This window comes from Nanorana parkeri, unplaced genomic scaffold (assembly GCF_000935625.1).
Source record: "Nanorana parkeri isolate BGI_ZX_2015 unplaced genomic scaffold, ASM93562v1 scaffold570, whole genome shotgun sequence".
Taxonomy (NCBI): domain Eukaryota; kingdom Metazoa; phylum Chordata; class Amphibia; order Anura; family Dicroglossidae; genus Nanorana; species Nanorana parkeri.
This window is the reverse complement of record NW_017306838.1, coordinates 948,304-972,219: the sequence shown is the minus strand read 5'-3', so window position 1 is coordinate 972,219 and position 23,916 is coordinate 948,304. Positions and strand designations below refer to the sequence as shown.

The 23,916-nt window shown below is 40.9% G+C and overlaps 1 protein-coding gene across 1 annotated transcript in view; it reads right to left on the bottom strand.

Moving 5' to 3' along the window:
• PARN (poly(A)-specific ribonuclease) overlaps positions 1–23,100 on the bottom strand; it is a gene marked incomplete at its 3' end in the record, with an annotated part of 81,420 nt that extends 58,320 nt beyond the window's left edge. Inside the window, exons 1-12 of the mRNA XM_018562289.1 lie at positions 22,995–23,100; positions 19,054–19,131; positions 18,421–18,500; positions 14,852–14,919; positions 14,691–14,772; positions 11,837–11,897; positions 11,585–11,750; positions 9,721–9,786; positions 6,384–6,422; positions 4,181–4,223; positions 1,935–2,045; positions 104–181 (exon numbers count right to left, since the gene is read on the bottom strand). Coding sequence (XP_018417791.1) covers positions 104–181; positions 1,935–2,045; positions 4,181–4,223; positions 6,384–6,422; positions 9,721–9,786; positions 11,585–11,750; positions 11,837–11,897; positions 14,691–14,772; positions 14,852–14,919; positions 18,421–18,500; positions 19,054–19,131; positions 22,995–23,013 — 891 coding nt within the window. The remainder of the gene's footprint in view (positions 1–103; positions 182–1,934; positions 2,046–4,180; positions 4,224–6,383; positions 6,423–9,720; positions 9,787–11,584; positions 11,751–11,836; positions 11,898–14,690; positions 14,773–14,851; positions 14,920–18,420; positions 18,501–19,053; positions 19,132–22,994) is intronic.
• Between the last annotated feature and the right edge of the window lie 816 nt (positions 23,101–23,916).

Genomic DNA, 23,916 nt, shown 5'->3' with positions numbered 1-23,916 from the left:
AAAAAAGAAAAAAAAAAAAAAAAAAAGCATTTTAACTTGACCCACAGTTTTTTTTACATACAAAGCAAAACAAAAGAAAAAAGATATACATGTGCCTACTTACATCAGGTAACTGACAAAAGAACTGGTGTATTGTGTGCATAACATCCAAAAGCATATTATGGCCAACCACAAGCTTACCCTGCAGAGATAGAAAGGAAACAATGATTACCATTAAACATTTATGCCAGTTAGGCTGTATACTGATTCTGTACAGATGTTAAGTTTTTATGCCTCTCCTGTAAAAACACTCATCTGCATCCGGCTGTAATGCTAAATCCCTATAAGTTGCCTATATAAATCCGCATGTTTTTTTATTACAAATATTTATTCACTATATTTAGTGAATAGTTGCACATTCACATTAGTCTCAGCTTACAATCAAAGGTCCCCAAGCATACAAAGGCCAATTAACCTACCAGCATGTCTTCGGAGAATGGGAGAAAACCAGAGTACCTGAAGGAAATCCATGCAAGCACAGGGAGGACATGCAAACTCTTTGCAGATAGTGTCCTGACCGAGATTTGAACCGGGGACCCTTAGTGCTGCAAGGTTGCCTCCATTACACAAAATGACCCAGTGCCTGCATATGCATGGCTATTTTAATATGGTTAAAATAGAGATAAAAAAAAACCCACCAACAGTTTAAACATTAACCAATTTTCAACATCACTACCAAATAGTGTTAAACATCACACGCAAATTTTGCATTATTTTGAAACATGCTTTTCATTATTTTCTCAAGGCCTCACAAGCAAGGCAATATTAAGTATCACTATTATGATCAAAATAAAACCAGTTTCCTTTTATCACTGTTCCAGTCAATGCAAACAATCTTGTAAATACGCTCATTCATATCGGACATCTTTGGATGAAAACATGGCGAAAAATACTGACACACCAAAGGCACCTTCATCTTAGAGAGTGGGCAGAGGTATACAGTTCAGGGGCCCCTGCAGCCAAACCAACGCCTGGGAATCATCTGGAGTCTAGCCGCCTTTTTAAATCAAGAGTCTTACCTGAAGAGTATACTGGCTAGGTAAGCCTTAAAATCCATAAAGGCTAGTTCACACCATGTCCGTTGAGCTGTGTTTTTTTTTTTGCGCACAACACTGCACATGTATGGTGAACAGGGAACATAGAAAATAGTTTAAGATTCCCTGTTGACACCGTACATGTGTGGTGGTTTGCAGAAAAACGCAGCTCCACAAACATGGTGTGAATAAGCCCTAAAAAGGGAAACGCTGCAACTCTACAAAAAGGAGCCCAGGGAATATAAACGAGACAAGAATAATACATTCTGTTCCGACAGTCACAGGAAAAACACTAAGGGGTCTATTCACTAAGCTGCCGAGTTTGACAGCCATCTCCGCCCAACTGTTTTCTATTGGCCGGGGCGGTTCTGCTGCCGTAAAAAAAAAAACCTCCCAGAAAGATTTACTCTGCTCGATCAAGCAGAGTAAACCTTTCCCTGCTGTGTTTTTTTTTTCCCTCCGATAATCAGAGCAGTTGGCTGCCATCAGAACAAAAAAAGAGCGATGACATTCCACCCAGAGCATTAGCACTCAGTCCAGAAGCAATACCAGCCGCTCTGGACCTTGAAAGCGCCCCACAACCAACAGTTTCCAGAACAGAGTCTGGAAAGCACCCCAGGTGGAGCGCAGTGCTCAAAAGGTCACTTGATTGAAGAAAAAATAAAAAGTTAGTCTTTACAACAGCAGAGCTGAAGGAAAGATATCGATCCTAGGACACTAGCAAAAAAACCAATGGTGTGCATGGTATTAGGAAGGGTTACCCTGGGCTAACTTACAGTTTTGTTTGCCAGTGTCCAAACCTCCAGTGCATAGATTGCAGCACACATACTAGATTATACCATTATGCATTTATTCACTTACAGAGCTTGAAATCGCATGAATAATTCTTGAAAACCCAACAGCATCATTAAGCTCTTCCTGCAATAAAATTTCATCTTCATCAAGTTTGCTGATAACAATGTACCTTTCCTTCTACAATTAAATAAGACCATAAGCTTACCCTAGCAAAGCTTAAAACAAAAGCAATTACAGATGGGGAATAGCAGGCGTTTTGGGTTGCTCTCGCCACAAAACTCAATTGCCTTTAAGAGAAGCAAGCCGAAAAATTTCAAGCACCTGACACACTTAAAGTGTCTTATACTGAGACGCCGCAGCAGATCGACATCGATGTCGAGATCCGCCCAGCTGCGTGAGGGACAGCTGGCTCTGGAGGCAGATCTAGAGGCAGAGTCAGCTGTACCCGCCCTCTCCAGTTCCGCCAGTCAGCGCTGGCGGATCGGAGCGGGGAATCCAGCCCCTCCCCTGTCACGGCAGAGAGCCGCGACAGGATCGAGAGGTGAGCGAACGCCGCTATCTGTTCGCTCACCTCACGATCTACTGAGCCGACCTGCGACAGTCTTTGTCACAGGTCGGCTAGAACTATGAGGTGAGTTGAAATTACTCATCTCATAGTTCTCCTTTAAGCAACTTCCAAAATACTTCTGGACATTCTATAAATTATAAGAGCTGCCCCTCACATATGAAACACTCACCCTGCTGCACGCATCGCTTGGTCTAAAATAAATTGCTTCCGATTAGGTTCAATTCACATTTTTTTCTCCAATTTACTTGTTACAGAACTGCACAACAAACCAATCAGCCGGCTTCATAAATGGTGTTTTATTACTACTAGCACTGGTACAACAGTCAGCATTAATTTGAAAACCTTAATAAATGTAAAGTAAATAAAAAAGATTCCGTAAAATCAGATTATCACTTCCGTAAAATAACACTATCTAGGCTGGCAATAAACAAATCTCAGTATGTGTCTATTGAGGAAAGCAGGAAAGGAGCAGGTTGAATTGGTAAGATGTAACAATGTAGGAGGAAAAAAAAAAACCCAAACAGAATTGCACTTAAGGGTAATGAAGCTTCCACAAAGCAGCCATAAAACACCAGGAAAACAAAAAAGATGTGAGCTGCAACATGCTGACACTGAAGAAACTTGACCTGAATCAAAAATGTATTTCTAGCTTCCTCCCAGCTCAGGTCCAGACACAATTACCCAATTATATAAGGCCATGATCACCCAGAGGTAAACAGAAAAGCAGTAAAAGTTTAGTCATGGTTTACATTGTATTTGTTTGGTCCTTAAAGGAATCAAAGCCAGCAACCAGATACATGTCGCCTTGCTAAGGCAGGACACCAGAGGATCAACTACAAGCAACACCGACCACTTCAAATTTTCTGAGAATAGGCATAAAGTGCTTAAGCAGTTTGGGACAGAAAAAGTAATAGTGTTTTTCACTCTCCAAGCCAAGATGCCTAAATTAAGGATCCTCTGTAAAAGCTTTAACTGTTAGCTTGCACATCTGAAAATTCGCTTTAGGATTTCCAGGAATCTTCCAGGATGACTTAGAAAAACTGATCTTGATAGACATACTACGGTCAATATTGGTTGATGTCAGAAACTCAAGTTTCATTGTAGTAGAGCCTGAAGTGAAAATCTAAAGCTTGGTGACAACATGCGAAGTGTCACATCTTGAACAGTGAAACTCCCAAGACCTTGGAATTTGGTGCAACACTTGCAAGCAGCACAAGTCTTTAATGTTTAGTCTTAAACTAGCAGAGCTTCAGTATCTCTTTAGTACAGAAAACAAATCTAATGATATGCAGAGTGATATGCCCTGTAGAAGGGGCCAAGCCTTCTGCTTCATAATGTCCAACCTCCTGGTCACAGGGCATATACCCAGTAGTGTTCCCCAATCAATGCAGAGAGAAATAAGAACAGAGTTAAAATACCATTTTACTGAGCCCAATCTACAGGACCAGACCTCTAACATTTCAATTACTATCTCATCTGGATTAGAGTGCAGCTCTTGGACCAAGCAGCAAGTGCGGTAAAGAACTCTACTACACCAATACAAAAGGGGTAAAACAGATGGGACCAGACAGCATTAGAATGGAATAGAATGGAAGAGAGCGATCATAGATGCATAGACAGGCAAAGTAGAAGAAAAAGATTAAAAAGCATGAAGAGCATGATCTTACTTGACCTACAAAAACACAAGGAGAAACCAGGCAAAAGGTCACAAAAAGGAAGTAACCAGTAAAATGCTGACATTTACCTTCTCAGATTCGACAGTTTCTAAATGGGTGCCTCGTGGATATCTATTACAGATAACATAAAAAAACACATTTAAAAAATAAATTGTACTGAATGATTGTTTCTTTACACGGTGTCAAATTAAAACAAAAACAAAAAAAAATGGACAAATTAACTAAAAGCTTGTTTACCAATTTGAGATCGACTGACTAGCATTAAAAAATTGAGTATTTTTAAAACACTATCGCCACACTGGAGCCTATAAAGCAGCAATGCGTCACAGAACAGTTATATATTGTAAATAGAATTTAATACAGTAATACCTTGGTTTACAAGTAACTTGGTTTGAGAGTGTTTTGCAAGACAAGCAAACATTTCTGAAAAATTTTGCCTTGATATACAAGCAATGTCTTGCAATAGGAGCAAAATTTTGTAGAAAAGCACCATCCGAATAAGGCTGTAGCAGTGCGAGCGATGAGTCTGTTTAACGACAATGCAATGTCACATTGGATAGATTCCTTGTTAAGGTTTCACAAAATGAAAAAGATTCCATTGAGCCAAGAGATTTCGTTAGTGATAGTGAAAGTCATCCTACACCACAATAATCCTCCTCTCTCCTTTCCCCCTCACAGCAGCCACAAAAGGTACCGGTAATGGGTTTATTTTTCTTTATATTTCGTACATTATATTACAGTAGCGTATTGTAATAATTTTTATATTAATATTTTTGGGTTGTGGAACGAATCATCTGAATTTCCATTATTTCCTATGGGGAAATTCGCTTTGATATACAAGCGCTTTGGATTACAAGCATGCTTCCGAAACAAATTATGCTCGTAAACCAAGGTATTACTGTATCAATATTGTTTACAGTTCAGTGGTCTCGTAGGCCAAATTAAATCGTTTTGAACAACCAGTATCAATACTACACTTTTATTTTATTTTTTTTTTAAACACAGAAGACTGAGAGGTGTAGGTTTCATTACTAGCTGCAATTGTACTGAAATCCCAAAAGGCAACACAATTCCACCCCCCTTCCCCCACCTTGCCCAACCATTTTATATTGACTAGGCATCGATTTGCAGGACTTCCCACTTTTTTACCATGTTCACAAGCTTTTCCTGTACTACCTGTCCCAGAGAAGAAGATAAACAACCCAGAAGAAAAAATATGTTCAAAAGGGGAATAGTTCGTTCAAAAGTGGCTGACAAAGAATTTTGCAAAGTATCCAGCCCTTAATTTTGAGTTTTTTTTCAGCACTAGCCTATAGACACCACTCTAAAGGGTTTAGAAAGTGCTTTAAAAAAATACTCCAGTGATGGACTACTAGTTTGTATTGAGATTGTAGTCCATCACAGAAGTAAGCTTGGAGCGGTGGAAGTAAAAAAAAAAAAAAAGTGTGGTGTGCAATATAGTACATTATACAGTGGCGCAGTGCAGAATACATAGCTGATGTTACTGGAGGGCGGGTATGATGGTGGGCAGGGGTACACGGTGTTGGTTCCCCTGGTGCCAGGCCCCCGGGCACTTACTGTCTGAACATTCCCTCCGTGTCTTTGATCTGTTTTCTGCTGAACTTCTTGAACTTGGTGCAGGGATTGAAGACCCTCATGCTGGGCTGCTCTTTTTTCCATCGTCGATTTTAAAATCGACTAAAATCGAATAGTTGTTGCAGCTCTAAGAGTAATCCCGTATTTCCCCCTCAACAGCCAACTCAGATTTAATGATAAATTTTTCAGGGTGGAACCACAGCCAATAGTACCTTGCGCTAAAAGCCAAAGTGCTGGTTCCCCAACAGATCCAAATGTTATTTCTCAAAAGGTATTTTTGAAGCCTTTGATACTGAAAAACTCAAAGTGAACAAACAAATCAGGATGTAACCATATGCAACTAATGAGTACTTTGTCACCTGCAATTTACTAGCAGGCTTGTTTCTTGTTTTAGATATTTCATTTTAAAAGCTACTTTAGGCTTCACATGATAGAAAATTAAATTTTCACTGTCCTCCAGAATTCTAATATATGGAGAGCTAGTAGACAGCTTTTAAAAATGTTCTTTGTCAATTTTTCCCCCAAAAAAACACCCCACTTTCATAAAGTTCCATAAGTTAGTTAGGCTAGTTTAAGAGGAAAGCCTAGCCTGAGAGCAAATACACAGTATGGATAGACATTTTCTATGCTGCTACATTTCTAAGCCCTTCCACAGAAACAAAGCAAGCAGCTTACTTCCAGTTCAACGTCTGGTAGATAAGCTTCCTTTGATACCTAGAATGGAAAGAAAATATTCAACTCATTGCTTGGCAAACAAAACATACAATCAAAAGGTCCATTATATAGTGTGCACCCTGTACACAACCCCAAAAGGAATCTTTCACAGTGTTGAGACTTTACCGCACGCTCACTGCTAGTTATCGCTTATAGCGTTAAAGCATTTGCAAGGCGTTAGGGAGGCGTCAAAAACATCCTGCCACAAAAAATAACTAAAAAACAAAAAAATAAAAAAAAAAAGTTAAAAAAAGCCAAATGTCTACAGACCGAGATAGCGGTTATGTCACGGCCAGGTCCTCCCATTTGTTTTGATTTGGCTGTGAACCAAGAAAACCCACAGGTGGCGGCCAAATGGTGATGTCACCACTAGCTCCGCCTATTTGTTGACACTAAGACGTCCACACACACACACACACACTTTAAAAAACAATTGTTACTGGGATGGATTGGGAGGGCGACTATTTAACTTGGGGTCCGTCCTATTGCAAAACCGCCAAAGCTTTTTAAATGCCTGGTTAACACGAGTGTTGAACGAGCATTAAAAGGCGACTCAATAGACTTCAATGGAGGCATTATTCCAGTGGCTTTACCTCCAGAACACAACCCTATGCTGACACCCATGTGTGAACTGCACTGTGCGGTTGCTATTTTTTATCACACATGGGCGTTAATAGGCAGCAGAGAAGCGGTAAAAACGTTTCTCAAATGCCTGGTTTTGACACATGTAAAAGAGCCCAAAAAGTTGTAACGCTGTGTAGAATCAGGATAAAAACAGAATGCAATGATCTGCAAACTCATTTTAATCACAATAGAAAATACAATTTTTTTTTCCTAAACTGGTACATTTTCTCCCAGTTTAAAATTTGAGAAGGTATTTGTTAAATCGATGGCAGAGTCACATTTCAAAAAAAGTTGTGACAGGTCCATGTTTACCACAGTGTAGCATCCCCTCTTCTTTTAAACAAGACTTTGTAAAGGCCTGGGAACTGAGACCAGTTGCTGGCGTTTTGGAAGAGGAATGCGGTCTCATTCTTGCATGATATAGTCAAAAAACTATTTTCATCAAAGGATATACCATTTAACTCCTGTATTAAGTGTTTAGTATCTTTCAAATAGGTAGAACAGTCCCCTTGTACAACACTTGCAGTAGGTTTTTATGCATGTGGCCGATGTCATGCGTGCAGACATGCATCCAATAATGTTAGGAGGAGAAAACATTTCATGATCCACAAATCCTGATTGATTTTTTTTCACTGACATTTGTTTGAGTCACTGTTTTTATTTTTTTACTCTTTATATCTGATCATTGTTTTAGCTCGGCACATTTAGTTATTCATGCACTATAGATATATCGAAGTATTTTCAATTTTTCATTGAGGAACAGTATTCTGAAATTTGACAAGACGCAGCTTTTCACAGATTGGTGAACCTCTGCCCATCTTTACTTCGGAGACACTGACTCTGTTCTTCCAGCTCTTCCTTGTTAGTACCACTCACTTTGCCAGCTTTTTGTTGCCTTCTCCAAACTTTTTTGAGACATGTTGCTGCCATCAATTTCAAAATTACCTAATTTTTTTCTTAAAAATTTTACATTTCGTAAGTTTAAACATTTGATACGTTTTCTATTTTCAATTGTGAATAAAATATGGCTTGATGAGATATGCAACTTTTTTTGGAATTGGGGTTGTATGGTAATTCTATAATTTTTTTTTATTTATAAGCCCTAGGAAAAATAATTCAATATTTTTTTTTTTAACCCACCATCGCCACACATCTATATACCGCATACTTGTAAAAACATGGTTAAGTGAACATAAGACAAACTGTTTTTCCAGCTTTGGATAGATTGGGGAGGAGTTTGAACATCTGTCGGTATCTTACTGCTGCCTGTGTCCTCTATCTGGTCTGATCTTTTCTTTAGTCAAAAGATCATATGTAAAAGATTGAAATAATCAAATCAATGATTTTAAGACTCCCAAACTGCATCCAACCAGCTTTCTCAATTCTCAATTTCTCTGGGAATAAATATGGTGAATGTTGCTCCAATCCACATAAACGGTTAGGACTCTACACCACCGGGCAGAGTAAATTCCCACCAGAACAGAGGCCAAGATGAAGGAATTCAAACACCTCAAGGGGGCCCTTAAAACTTGCAGGTGTCCGGACTGGGCTTTAGTCAAAACAGAAAGAGGAAAGAATGCCGCCAAGAGTACCAGTGAGAGTGAAAAGCATGACAAACTGAAGAAATTGGTCACCCCATATGTAGCTGGGGCGTCGGAGAAACTCAGAAGGGTTTTTTAAAAAACATCACACCCCTGTCTGCTTTAAACCCAGCAATACACTGAGGCAACAACTGGTTCACCCGAAAGACCCAACACCAAAACACAAAATGAACAACATGGTGTATGCAGTCCAGTGCAGTGAGGAGTACTCAGAATTGTATGTCGGTGAAACAAAACAGCAACTACACCAGCGTATGGCACAGCATAAAAGAGCCAAACCCTCTGGTCAGGAGTCAGCAGTATACGCACAACTAAATGAAAAAGGTCACTCCTTTGAAGACAGTCAAGTACATATCCTAGACAGGGATGGGGACTAGTTTAAAGGAGGTGTGAAAGAGGCCATTTATGTAAAAATGGGGAGGCCACGTTAGAACAGGAGGTGGGGGGTGAGACATCTATTGTGTGCCACATACAATACTGTTTTAACTCTCTGGGCAGGTTATTAACACCTCCTAGCGCCAATGATGTAAATGTACTCAACACCTGGTTGTGATTAACAGAGTATGTGGATTGGAGCAACATTCACCATATTTTTTTCCCCCAGAGAATTTGTGTACAAGTCCTTCTGAATTGAGAAAGCTGTTTGGATGGCCAATGAAACGTCTTCAAGAAAAATACAGCCAGTTGCCTTGACTTATTTTTTACAGCTATACCGTGACCAGGATGAATGAGAACCGTCACATACATGTATAGGTTTGGGAGTCTTACACTTCGTACTTTTGAACTTTGTTTTGGTGCAATTAACCCGATACCATAATCCTCTAAAACTTGTGTGAGCACTAAGCATTTTTTTTTTTTTTAAATTCATTGATTTGGTTACTTCAATCTTTACATATGATCTTTTGAGTGAAAAAAAAAAAAAATCAGACCAGATAGAGGACACAGGCATAACAGTTTGTTCATATCACCAGAATTAGCTGAATATATATACATATCTAACTGTGGAGGAATCCTATACCTCTATGCTCTGGGATAGTAAAAAACTTTGCATGCACATATAGGATAAAACAAACCCTGTACATGGCTCCAATTCTATAGTTTTCTGTTCTTCATCTTTCATAAAAGCTTCCACACGTTCACTGCAAAAAAAAAAAAAATACATAACCTCATTTTCTAAACCCTGATGGCTTATAGTGTACTTCTACTTTCACAAGCAAAACTGAGAAAACTCCACTAGGTTAGTTATGTGTTCCAATATCCACAGCATATCTAAAAATATTTATGTTTTAGAGGTCTCTATTTAGCAGGTCTTTGCAAGTTTTGCACTAAATTTCAATAACAGAAAACCCTGCCTGTGGTCAACAATTCTCATTATCTGTCAATTGATCTGCACTGAAGAAGGAATGTGTACAGAGTCAGTACAGGTACCCGGAGCTTCTCCTGGGTTTTGTTCAGTGCAGAGGGTGGAGCGGACACAGGAAGCAAAGAGCAGGCTGTACCGAAGAGGAGCTGCAAAGCAGTCCCCATTCCATGGGGAGAAGGGTACCGAGGGCTCAGAGTCAGTACTGGGAGCAGATGTCTCAATCCTGCCATATCAGTCTGTCAGCGAAGAGGACCCAGAGCCCACATCAGAGCTCAGTCCTCACCCCAACCAGTGTGATCAGATATTGTGTGTCAACCACCTACATAGAGGGCACTTAGATGTAATTGACATCTCACACACTGTACCAGCACTGACGTTGACTGTCCAACTGACATGTCACACACTGTACCAGCACCGAAATACTGACAATCAGTACTGATCGCTACAAAGGTTTGTAAATAACTGAGGACATAATATTCAGATACTGTGTCCCCAATTATGAACAGGAAGTGCTCTACATTACTAACTGTTCATGCATGATTGTGGACATAGTAAACAGATTATCTGGTGTCCTCAATCTTTTTTGTTTTATTTCAAAAAAGGTAAATCAGGGGTCTGTGTATTTCTGTATGTTTAACAGTTGTACAAAATAATGTAAAGTTTTATTCTGAAGTAAACTTTAAATTTGTAACACTCAGTTTGTGCATTTAATTTTAATGTTGGTAGTTACTTTTTTTTGTAATCCAAACAAAAAAACAAAAAATGGCCAACTAAAATCGATTTTATGTTAGTCGCAGCCCTATTAAATACATTGAACAGGATAAGTTTCAAATGTGGTCAAATTGAACAAACATTTTAAAAATGGTTTTACAAGTGTAAAACGTCACTGTCCTATAAACAGGACACACACCTCAAAGTGCATGTCCAGACATTCCCCAATTAACACTGTCAAATTCTTGCAGATGTGGTCACAGATGTAGATACAGGGCTTTGCACATCTACTATCCTTATGATTATTTCTACACCAGGCTCACAATATCAAGACCACCACAAACAGCCTAATTATTCATTCTCCCCCTCCCTTCTTAGGCCCCTTTAAACAGGCCGATCAGGAGAGGAACCTCTCCTGATACAGCAGTATGGAGCGGATGTCAAAGCTGTGAAAACCATGTCCATACAGTTTTTTCCTCCACCTTGCGATAAGAGGAAAAACAAACTGCCAAACCCCATGTTGGTCTAGGTGGAACTGGATGTAAACGGACATGTGCCAGTTTACCCCCTATCCGGACGGATGAAAGAGATCTCTGATCCGTCCGTCTCTCCGGACCCAGCTGGTAGTAACCAGGTGTAAACGGATGCTCGTCTGTTTACACACGGCTGCCCATAGACTTGCATCGGGCATCTTATCGGGCCTGTCTGAATAGACTGGCTCTATTCCCGCTTCTACCGCCATATTAGCTAATCGGCACTAAATCTGGTAGTTCTTGGGATGCCCAGTGTAACAAATGAGCAGCAATGTACACAGGTACAGTCTTGTAATGGGCAAGTACTGATGCAAATCAATATGTACTTACACTGTTTTGTCAACAAAACCTTTCTGCTCATCAGGAATGGAGACTGGAGTCTTCGCTGTATTAGGAGAGATGTATAATGCTGCGCTTGCACCATTTGCTTGTGAGCGTTTCTCCTCATACTGTTCTCTGAGCTGACGTTCCTCCTCCTGATTTAAATATGGAATTCCTACAAAAATGAACTGTCAATATCTGCCAGTGCACATGATAGCTCTAAAACATTCATGGCAAAACATGACAAAAATGATAACTTACCGTTACGAAATACTTTATTAAAATCAAAACCCTGGTTAACCAGAAAGTCTATACTTGAGCTCTAAAATGAAAGAAGATAGTGCATGTGTGTTATAAATGGATAGCTAAAAAAGCAGTAGCTTAAAGTGCGTACGTACACACACACACACACACACACACACACACACACACACCACACACTAAGGGAACTTACAAACATAAATATGCCCTCATATATCTACTAATAAGTTGAAAGACAATTGGACAGGTCCCCTTGTTAGGCCCCCCTACCCCAGCCCTTGCCACACCAATGCCTTCACCTTACTTCCCCCACCATTCATGTGGGCGAGAGCTAACAAAATACCAGATATGTCCAGGATTGTGGGAAGATATTACTACATACCCTTCTTTCCAAGATGCAGTGCTCAAGCCTACCACTCACCAGGCCTGAACTTCCCATAATTCAAGGTAAGTTGTACCAATGTTAATAGGCTTCTTTTATTTACAAGGCGTTAAACCTTAAAAATGCATTCAAGTACCTTGACTACTAACAAAACATCTCATGTATCACTCAGTTGTAGATCCTCAAATAATCTCTGTATTTATGCCGACCAAGTCCTTCCTTCTGGAGGTGGCCATTTTTGTTCCCCATGGTCCCTGCGTGTGTATTGTAAAGTAGCCACCACTCCCAAGTGTTTGTGCGCTTCCATGTGTTCCAGACCAGACAAAATGAGACCAGCAGTATTTTTTTTTTGTCTGGACTGGAACAGACCGTGCTGGCCTGAACAGAGCCAGGAAATACCATAGAGATACATTGGGATGCTTTTTTGGTCGGAACAAACTGTTCTGGTCTGGACATGATGTGAACAAGTTCTAAAAGTATGGCTATTTTAAACATGGGTCTACTTTGACATATATTATAAACAGACACAAAGAAAGGAGGCAGATTTTAAAATCCCCATTCCCAGCAGCACATTTCCTCTTCTTCACTCCTCCACCAATATATTAACATGTAACCCAAACAACTAACTGCTATTTGCTCCCTTTTGGGCTGTTCAATGCCGAGTTGCACACTGATGAGACTTCTAGTAAAAGGTGGTAAAAGTACACTTTAATGCCCCTCTTCCTAGCAGCAAGAATTTGCCTTCCTTTCTCTCCCCTGCTGCTACTTTCAGCCTCCAAAAAGGAAAGGAAGCCTTGGGCAAAATGTCGTTTAGTTGGAGCTTACAGTCAGTTCTGTGTAAGCTCCCAACTAAAGAGTTTACACAGGACTTCCTTTCCTCCTGGAGGTTGAAGGCAGCAGGAGGTGAGAAAGGCAAAATACTTGCTGCTAGGGAGAGGGGCATTAAAGTGGACCTTTACCACCTTTCACTAAAAATCACATCAGTATTAAGCACTGCATGCTGATATGGAATCATCCGACGTTCATTAAACATTTTTCTTCCACTTTCTGCTTGATTGAGGCACTAGTTATATAGTCCTGGTCTCCCAGATGCATCCCGATAAGGCTACATCACCAGTGCCTTTATATGACATCTCAACAAAATCTCGTCCCAGGGTTCCAGGAAGTAAAGAAAGATTAATTCTTCTGCCCTTAGGGAAAATGGCCAATGTAAGATCAATGAGAAGGAAACGAAAAATAAGGTAAGCCAAGACTAAAAAGCATGCAATTATCTTGAAGTATCTGTTTTTAGTTTGCCATTTCTAAATATTTTTTTTTAAAAAGGTGTATTTGTTGTGATTTAAGGATGGTGAAGTTCCTCTTTAAAACACCCATTATTTTGTGTTATATGGGCAAAGCCCAGGTTCACTTTCAGGGAGACCTTTTTACAATTAAACATGTAAACATCCTTAGCCAATTAAAGTTGGGTATACATGGATCTATTATTTTTTTGTGTAACAGATAATCCCCTGCTGTTTGGTTGTATATCGATATCTCTTTTGAAGGTTACAAATAACAGGCATAGAGAGTAAATCCCTCGCTGTTTCTATTTCATTAGGACAGTGGTACCGGCAACTGTAATATCTGAATAGCGCTTGCAACGGATTTAAGGATCAACTGCTGCTGACTTAATAGGGTCACCAATGCAGCTAGTTCTCACCCGTTTCCTGCTGAATTGTCCAACATTCACTCTATGTTCCCTACAGCAACTGATACAAAATATAGCACATAAAAAAAAAAAAACTTTCATTTGACATCAGCCTGGTCAGGCAACTACCCGAATTATTCACAATCAACCACATTAGTGCAGATAGGTTTTCACAACAGCCAAAAGGAAATCCAAGGTTCTCTTAAACAAAAACACAGGACTAAAAACTGTAATGTGAACTATGGGGTAAATCTTTTTCCCCATAGTTCTCTTAAGGGTCACAGGAGGAAATAAAACTAGCGTCCTCCCGTGACCCAAAGCTCAGTATAATCGCGAGCTACAGCGTATACTGAGACAGCCGCAGCCAGGACGGATCCCGACATTACTGTCGAGATCCACCCAGCTGCGTGAGTGACAGCTGGCTCTATCTAGAGGGAGATCCAGCTGTACCCACCCCCTCCCCAGTCCGTTCTTCTAGTCAACGCTGGAGGATCGGAGCGGAGTGTGGGGGGAATCCCTGCAGGGAGCCGTGACTTGACAGTGAGCAAGCGACGATATGCGTTTGCTCACTTCCCGATCTATTAAGCCGACGTGTGACAGTTTCATTGTCACACGTCAGCTCGAACTATGAGGATAAGTGATTTTTCACTCATTTCATAGTTCACCTTTAAGTATAAAAATTATATCTGAAAGGTTAGAAGGCATTGTGTGAAAACTGAATTATGCAATCTGCAGATCACATCAATGCAACAACATTGCAATAAGGAAAAAATAAAACCCTCTACCTGACAAACAAACTTCTTGTCTGGAGAATTTCTGTTGAATGGCTTTGGGAAAATGTAAAAATTAAAGGATTTGGTAATATATCTGAAAAAAAATAAAGAAGGGAGTTAACATACAAAATAGAGGACAACAAGATAGAAGCCATAAAGTAGAAATAACGTACTTTGACACTGTGTTGTCATATTTAAAAGTGCATAGACCAAACTGAAACAGCAGGAAGTCCATAGAGTGCTGCAAGAGGGGGAAAAAAACAACATTATCCTGGAGTTCTAAAAAACAAATTATACTTTTATGGTAACTTTTTTTAAAAACAATCTCTTAGGACAACTACTTGAAAATCTGTGCTCCTTTAACACTCAAACATTTAAATACCTCACCTAGAGGAGTACACAAATATTTAGCCAAAATACAGAGACAAAATTAATCTAAACTATGTATTTAATGACTACCAAAAACGAGTTTCTAGGTGAGAGCAATGCGCTATCCTTTTCAGGGCAGTTGAGGGGGAAGCAAACACTTGCATTTAATGGCCAAAGGCCAAGACGCTGTTGGAAAAGATACCAATGCAATAATGTCCGATAGCATGAATATTGTTGCAGATGGCCATTCTCCAGACTGTTGAACTAAAGGACAAACTCAAAATATACAGCACAAATGTCCCGTACATTGCAGCATTAGATTTACAATAATCCCCTGCCAACATGAATAGGTTAAATGATCCATAGTACAACAACAGGTTATGTACCATTATGTACTATGGATCATGATTTAACCTATGCATGTTAGCAGGGGATAATTGTAACTCTATTACTGCAGTGTACTGGACGTATGTGCTGTATATGTATTATGGATCATGATTTAACCTATTCATGTTAGCAGGGCAGAATTGTGAGCACCTCCCACCAGCTGAGCACCGAGATGCGATGCAGCGATCCTACCCGGCGCCGACTACAAGAGGCATCGTGTGAGGCTACGGGGATCTGAGTGAAACTGTGAGTAAGGGAAGCTGGGATGGGGCTGGCTGTAAATGTATTGCTATAGTGTACTGGACGTGTGTAATGTATATGTAGTGCATATATACAGCACACACCTCCACTACACTCCAGCAATAGAGTTACAATTCTCCACTGCTAACATGAATAGGTTAAACCATGATCCATAGTACATAACATGTAATTGTACTATGGATCATTTAAAGTCACCTGCCCCTTTAAGAAAAAGTATCGGTAATTGGTATCGGCAGGGATTGAAAAATTTGATAGTGTCTCACCAGTACACACACAACTTTATTGCTATTACATGGGGGGCTAAGAAGCCCCCTATGGGATAGCCAATTTACATGACAGGTCCTCTTTATGGAGACATCAGGGGTGTCTAGGACCCCTAATGTCACCTGGGGACCGCCAGAGAAGCTGACGAAGCAGAGATCGGCTTCATCAGCTTCTCTAGCTGGAGAGTGACACTGAATGCAGGAAGTGATGCAATATACATCACTTCCTGCATTCGGGGACTGAGAGGAGATCAAAGGGAGTTCGTGAACTGAACTCCCTTTGATCTCCTGTCACAGAGCCATGCCGGTGCCGGCCGCATCGGGCACAGCGGATCTCGGGACCGGCAACGGCAGGGACAGCTTCTGATACAAGCGATCGAGCGTCTCTCGAGACGCTCGATCGCTTGACTGTAAAGCTCCCGGCCCGCCGTGTAATTACAACGGCCGGCCCGGGAAGCTGCTCGTCGGGCTCCACTGTCTGCTCGTCAGACGAGTGGATTTTCGAGCCCTGGGTATCGGCAAGTACATGAGGGGATGTACTTGTACTTGGGCCTGAAAAAGTGGCATCGGGACATCCCTAATGACAATTTCTACAGTTGAGTGTGATGGATTGCCTGGCTGATGTGTCTCATAATGGAAATGTAAAAGCTTGCTGCATTATAAAAGCTGCCACCCATGCTGGATTTAATAGAGTTCTGTTTAATTGGAGGTGTCCTCTGGAAGCCTTTTGTAGCCGTTGTCAATGGTAAGCAAATGTAACCATATGGGTTCCCATGCTACAAGAGCTGGCATCTGTGGTGATATAAACAGGAGATCACCCAAGGTCTCCCTTGTTAAAGAGCTTCTGGACCTTTCACCAGTTCAAAGGTTCTCAGAGAAAATGTCAGCAGAAAATAGGTTTAGCGATTACTTGTCCTAGACTCCATGGAGGAAGTACGAGTCTCTGAAGACCTGATAAGCCTGACTGGTGCAATGGTCCATTCTATGAAACAAAGGATGTACGCGTCTGACAGCTACACTTTTGTCCTCTTCCAGGTACTTTTCCATATGCATATTTCAGCATCCAAACTAAAGAAAGACACTTAAGCAATTAGATAAACATGGATTGTCCATTCCACAGTTCCTAGGTTAACTATTATGTTTTGGAGATCTCTGTTCAGCAATATTGTGACTGGACAAAAATTAAATAAAAATCAATAAAGTATCTGTATCATTTGAAGGGATCTCACTTTTTGACTATACTATATATAAAACATTTCATCTCATGTTTTTTTAGTACCAGTGATTTAGCATACAATACAGCCACCAAACTTTTCTAGTGCATGATAGTAAGAAACACTTTATTAATAGATCATTGTCTGCATGGTGTGCTTAGTATTAGGACTAGGCTAAGGTATTCTATTGCTGCTAAAAGTCAGCAAAAGACTTGTTTTATTGTGATTTCCCCTTTCCCACAGATGAAATGAGCACCAAAAACACAAGCTGTGTTTTTCCTAACCAGAATCTAGAGGCTGAGGTTTTTAGCATTCAAACTGTCACATAAAAACAAAACCCATTTTCCAAATGCAAAAATTAATAAACCATTTAACTGGTTGAGAGAAATTCAGATTTACTTGGGACAAAGACACGAGAACAAAATGTCAGTCTTTTCTAGGGATGATAATCACATTGTTCAAGCCAGCTGATCACCTAGATCCTCCAGGAGGAATTTAAATGCTTAAACCTTCTTTGTATATTTGGAAATAGTGATAACACAAATGTGAAACTTATCTAGAGAACAGCAGTCTGCAACAAGTTTGTAGAAGGAAGGGTGGGGCCTGAAATTCTACTTTTCAAACTGTAGTAGAGCATTGCACTGTGTTAGCCATTGATTAGTGCAGAAAGTTTAGCATTTAAGTGACCCCCTTTATTGACTAACCCAAGTTATTAAAGAAGCAAGCTTTTGGGGTTCCCTAGAGCCCTTCTTCAGGCTTAGTGCATTTTGCCTTGTCCAAATGCCTGAAGGGATCCAAGGAACACCAAAAGCTTGCATCTTTATAAAACTTTTCACACATTTCAAGTCCTCCCCTCCCTCCTGAACCTAGTGATATGTGGCTTACGGGCTTTGCCAGTTGGAAGAAAAAACATTTTCTCCTTCATTAAACGACTACCTGTTTTTATCACTTTCTTTACAATTACCCGTGTTCTGTAGTCCTTAGCAACAAAACTACAAGCCTATGTGTTTCCATGCGTGTCCACTGATACCTAGTGCACACGTTTCCATAGATAACTAAACTGATGTTTAAGCTTTGCACATCAGTTCCCACTACATAAATATATACATGTTTTGCATATTGATGCTGAAACTTTCCAAACAACTCAATAGTGCAGCCAGGCGGCAGTAGATATTTGGAGTGGGACCACATGGTTTCTTCTGTGTAGAGCTCCACTTAACCTGTGCTCCAATTCTTTGCACACCTCACCTTTTTCAGTTTCTGGTACCTTTCTTCTGGCGTATCAAAGCCATTTGTTAAAGTGCTAACTGATGGACCATCACTTATTCCTAAAAGTGGGATAAACATAGATTTAAGAATGTATTTTGAAAAAGCTTACCAAAGAGCTACAAATGACAGAAGAACATCCTCCCACTCACTTAATGTACCTAGTTAACATTAGCAGATTCTAAATGCTGTAATAATGTTCTGCGATGGTAACAAAAAGTTGGGAATGTTGTTTCATGGGATTTTGCAATTTAAGACCAAGTATGCCTAATTTTTCCACCTCAGACTTGGGTAAGAACCATGTGCCCACTAGTCAATCATCCCAAGAATCGTTTTGTCGATAAAAAAATAATGACATTGGCCCTAACAAATTAGAAATTCGTTAAAAAAATTTAATAAAATCAAACCCATCAAGAGATTACTACTTTCCAAGCCCATGCTTGAGCAGTAGTAGTCGGTTACAAAAAAAAAAATCTTTGATGTCATAAGAGTAAGGTAGAGCATATTTGAAGTCATTTTACCATTCATTTTCGGTCAGGGGGTACTAACTATATTAAAGCAGACTTTACATTTTAATTCCCCTAATGTATCCAATGCATTTATGCCAATACAAACCTGAAAACTCCCCATCAATAGCCAAAAAGTCTGACTCTTCAATAGCTTGGTAGACGTTTGGCAACTGGTCCTTAAAATCTGCCAAAAAAAAAAATGGAGGTTTCATTTCAGATATAGATATTTCAGTGATAAAGGCTAAAACATTAAGGCCATTTCAAATGCTTATAACAACACTTACAAGCTACTCCGTGATGTTTAAAATGCTTAGTTTCCTGAGCAATGGTCCCGACTTCCTGTTTTAAGAGTGATTCCTTTCTCATGCGGAGTGCTATGCAGTCACCCTTCTGTGTCTCCACAAACACACAGACAGCAAATCAAGCAACTTCCCTGCCCCCCTCTACTCCAAGCTAGGAGATGAACAGCTGCTGGAGTCTGCTCTGTCCGCTGCGATCTTATACTGGACAGGAAGTTCAGGGAAGCTGAGCGACTTTGAAGCAGCTGTTCAGAAACATGGATCACCAAGTATTAGGGCAAAAATGTAATGCTTTTCTGGGCAATGTATATTTGTTAGATCTGTATTCATTATTTAAAAAACTACTTTTAAAGGTCTCCAAATGATATGATTGTTATCTAAAACGTTGGCCAACATGACACGTCAACACAGAAGTGGTTTCATTAGCCCTTGCTTTAATACAGCTCCTTACATGTGGCTACATGGGCAGTCCAGATTAGTCTATGAAGTTGCTTCATACTTCCACAGTACTATGTCTAGTCAGTTTGTAAAGGCCAGAGTGCTGCGGGTCTGCTGAAAGACAAAATAAATGCATCTGACCAGTAGTCAAGTTAAGTTGTGTAGGGCAAGGGGGGCTTTACTGAATTTATTTATTTTTTAGGTTGTACATGAAACGGAAAAGCATAAGCTGCTTAACATTTTACACAATTTTAAAACTATTTCATTGGTTAATAACACTAGTATAAAACAAAAAATTACCAGTGAAAAAAAAGTGACAGATTTAATGGATCAAGGTAGAAGACAAGAATCACCAGCACTTAGTAATATCATTCAATATGTCCATTTATTTGGACAAATCGTCACAATGAAAGAAGCCAACGTTTCGGGACCCTGTGTGGCCCCGGAACGTTGGCTTCTTTCATTGTGGCAATATGTCCAAATAAATGGACATATTGAATGATATTACCGAGTGCCGATGATTGTCTTCTACCTTGTGTCTGCACGGCGCCATCCGTGGTCATCACTGCGAGCACCATTATTGTACAGGCCGGGAGCATTGAGTGAGGAGGGACTTTCTATCTATCCACATCAGATTTAATGGATCAATTATTTTGTCTTTAATTTCAGTCTGCACAATCTAAGATGTGACAAGGATAGGTCTGCTGTCTACATATTTTCTACTAAAAGGTAAGGGAGAAATCCCAGGCAGATCTTTTTGGGCGCAGTAGGGATGGCCGTGTTAGACATTGACGAGCAAGCCCTTTTGGTTTTTTTTCAAAAAGATAAAGACCTTGCCAGCTTGGAGTAGAGATGTGCACATCTTTATCCAACCTTGTATGCCTTGCACAATCGCTAAAGAAGAACTAAAGTTTAACTAATACAGCTATACCAACACTCCAACTAACCCCTACCTAACTAGCTATTAGACCACTAGGAACAGAACAAATACCTTCCAAAATCTTGTGATCCAGCTACTGGCAGATTGCAGCTTCTGCATCTGAGTGCTAGGCAAAAGCAAAGGCAAACCGGGCGAGAAAATAGCTGCAGTCTTAATTAGACCATAGGCCCATTTAAAATTCATAAATCAGTCTGCACTTTAGTTATGCATTTTCAGAACGCATTTTCAGAATGGTCTAATCTTTCACTTTTCCCAATAGAGATATTCAAAAGACACCCCAAATATGTGACCTTCCCAAGCTCTTAAACAGTGCATCCTGCACTGTGTTGTGGGACAGGACAGTACAGGGGGGACTGTCATAACTACATCAATGTGGAAGAATGCAGGGCAGCTCCAGGTTGCACTAGGGCAGGGGTGAGCAACCTTAAGCACTCAGAGCCATTTGGACCCGTTTCTCACAGAAAAGAAAACACCGGGAGCCACAAAACCCTGTTGACATCTAAAATAAAGATAACACGGCATTCATCGTTTTTTACCTTTATGCCATGTATAGCATGTATAAAAGGCATATGTGGGCTTAGTAACACACTGGACACTGAGCTTAGTAAGGCACTGGACACTGAGCTTAGTAAGGCACTGGACACTGAGCTTAGTAAGGCACTGGACACTGAGCTTAGTAAGGCACTGGACACTGAGCTTAGTAAGGCACCCCCCCTGCTCCTCATTCGGGCTCACCTGCCAAGCCTCACAGCCAGCATCCCATCAGATGGTGTGCACTGCAGGGCATGCGACACACACTTCTCTCCTGTCGCCTGTGAGGTGAGTTACAAGACCAGCCCCCTTACTGAGACGCCCGTCGGCAGCGCGGGGCCCCCGGGACCCTGCATTGTCACATATTCCACCAGGGGGGGTGCCCAGGACCGGATCTCACTGGGCCCCCCACAGCCTCAGGCCCCGAGGCCCCAGGGGTAGTTCCGCCCCTGGACAGGGAGCCGCAGCAGAGGGATGAAAGAGCCACATGCGGCTCCGGAGCCGCAGGTTGCTGACCCCTGCACTAGGAGGACTGAGTAAAAAAAATAAAACCTGCCGAGAGCTTACAGTTTGTTGACAGAAATTGTTTACGCTGAAACTTTAGGAATGTTTTAGGCAGGTAAACAGAATGAAAGGATTAAAAACTTGTCAGTTTTTTTTTTCATATGTCCCATTGAGGAGATTTTCTTTCACTTCCTGTCCTAGAGATTCAACTAGGCATAAGAGGAAATTGCTACAACGTGATAGGAATTGCCTCTATCAGCTGCCACCACAACAGGCATCCCACTTGGAAGACTTACCCTCAACAGCTTGTTCTCGAAGTCTAAAAATCTGGATTTCCCATTAGTTTTGGTCTTGGAAGGAATAGATTTGGGGTCTAATCCTTCCCTATTCTACATGAAGCTAACATTTAAAAAAATAAAAATTACTAATTTACACATACACACACAACTAACCCTTTACCCCAACTGAGCATTTCTTCTTGGCAATGAAAGGCAAAAACAAGCTCCTGGTTAAGTAAAAAAGTGAACCAGGTGGGCTTAAAGCTGACCAATCTATTTAACAGGACAGAGTATTTGCTTGATCGTATGGAGCAGAGGGCAAGGGAGACATTAGGTGTCTAATGGACCCCTGATATCACAATAATTATGTCAAATGCCCAAGTCTATCACATAGGCAGCTTGTAAGCCCTCTTGAGATCACAATACATTTAGGAAGAAAAAAAAAAAAAAGGAATATTTATAAGAACAGAATCGCCTCGAGCACCCACATAGGACAACAAACATGCACATAGGGCATGTGGATGTAAGTTGTAAATGTGCAAAAAATCTTGGGCATCACCACTCAGACCAAAAAAGAAAAGCCAAGCTCCCTAATTTATGGTGATCACTAAACAAATTACCTTTAAAATAATTTAAATATAATTTTAGATTATTTTAATGAAAGTGTCAATGAGCCCTAAAACACATGCCAACGCACAGAAAAACACAACATGCATGGAATCACGTGAACACACATTTTGTGTGCGGTAGGGTGTAGAAATTGTGCTTAGACATACAAGTGACATGCTGACAGCAGCCTGACAAGCTGAACTTGGTGAGCACTGAGTTGAGTCATGCTCAATGTATAACCAAGAACAGCTGTGGCAGAACTAACCTTGCCACTTACACTGCAAGTCCCAGCAAGCCCTGTCACACACAAATTGCATTCTGGGACTTTTAATTCCGCATGCAACACACGGACTACCAGCAACTTTATCAACAGAAAGGATAGAATTTCAGCATTGTAAAAGATAGGACAAGTCACATGACTCCAACGGAGCACACACGGCTCACTCACTGATCCTGGTGATTTCCATGCCTGCAAACCGTATACCAGCACTGCCAAGCCGCCTAACCTCACTGGCCCTTTAACTCCTTCCCGAGGTAACACTTCCGGGGCTCGGAGCGCTGTGTCGGATTGGGGCATGCTTAGAATCACCCGCCTGTTTCAACTAGAGCCGAGTGGGGTGTGTCCTCAAGCGACCGACCAATCGCGGTGAGGCGCGCTAAGCGAGGGGCGGTGCTCTGGGATGAGAGCGTCATTGTGCCGGTGTTGTGTCGAATTCTGTTCCCCCTGTCGATGTGACACAACACCGGCTAGTGATTGGAACACTTGACAGTGTATTTATTAGCGTGGTCGTTGTGAACGGGTTCCTATGGGCAACTGCTAAGCGAGGCTGATGTTCCAGGGACAGTGCTTGATACGTATCCCTGGTAAACGCAGTGATTGACACATGTCTGCATTATTATACAGCGCCACATTACCACATGTCAATGCACCGTATGTTGCAACGTTCTAAAGTGAATAAAGCTGGATGAATTTTGTGTTATGTTTGAATACATTTACTAAATTAAACAGTGTGATGCATTGTAACAATGTGTCCCAGCACCGCTACAGCACACACTGTAGCACCAGCGTGTTATTGACGGTATCAAGCTGTGTTTACACCTAGGCGATTGGCATGTTGAGCTGTTTTCGCACGGTTGTCACACTTTTTTTTTTCCTGCATAATTTTGCTTTTAAATCGCACATTTTTCACTGCATAGAGATGTTTATGGGACCAAAGCCATGCGACAACTGCCCGAAAAAAGCTACTGCACCTTTTGGCATGACAGGCGATTTCGGCCACGCGACACAACCCATAGGTGTGAACAGACTAAAGGCTGTGACACACTGCACGCGAAGCAGAGCGTTGCCTTGCTGCCTTCGCGTGCAGTGT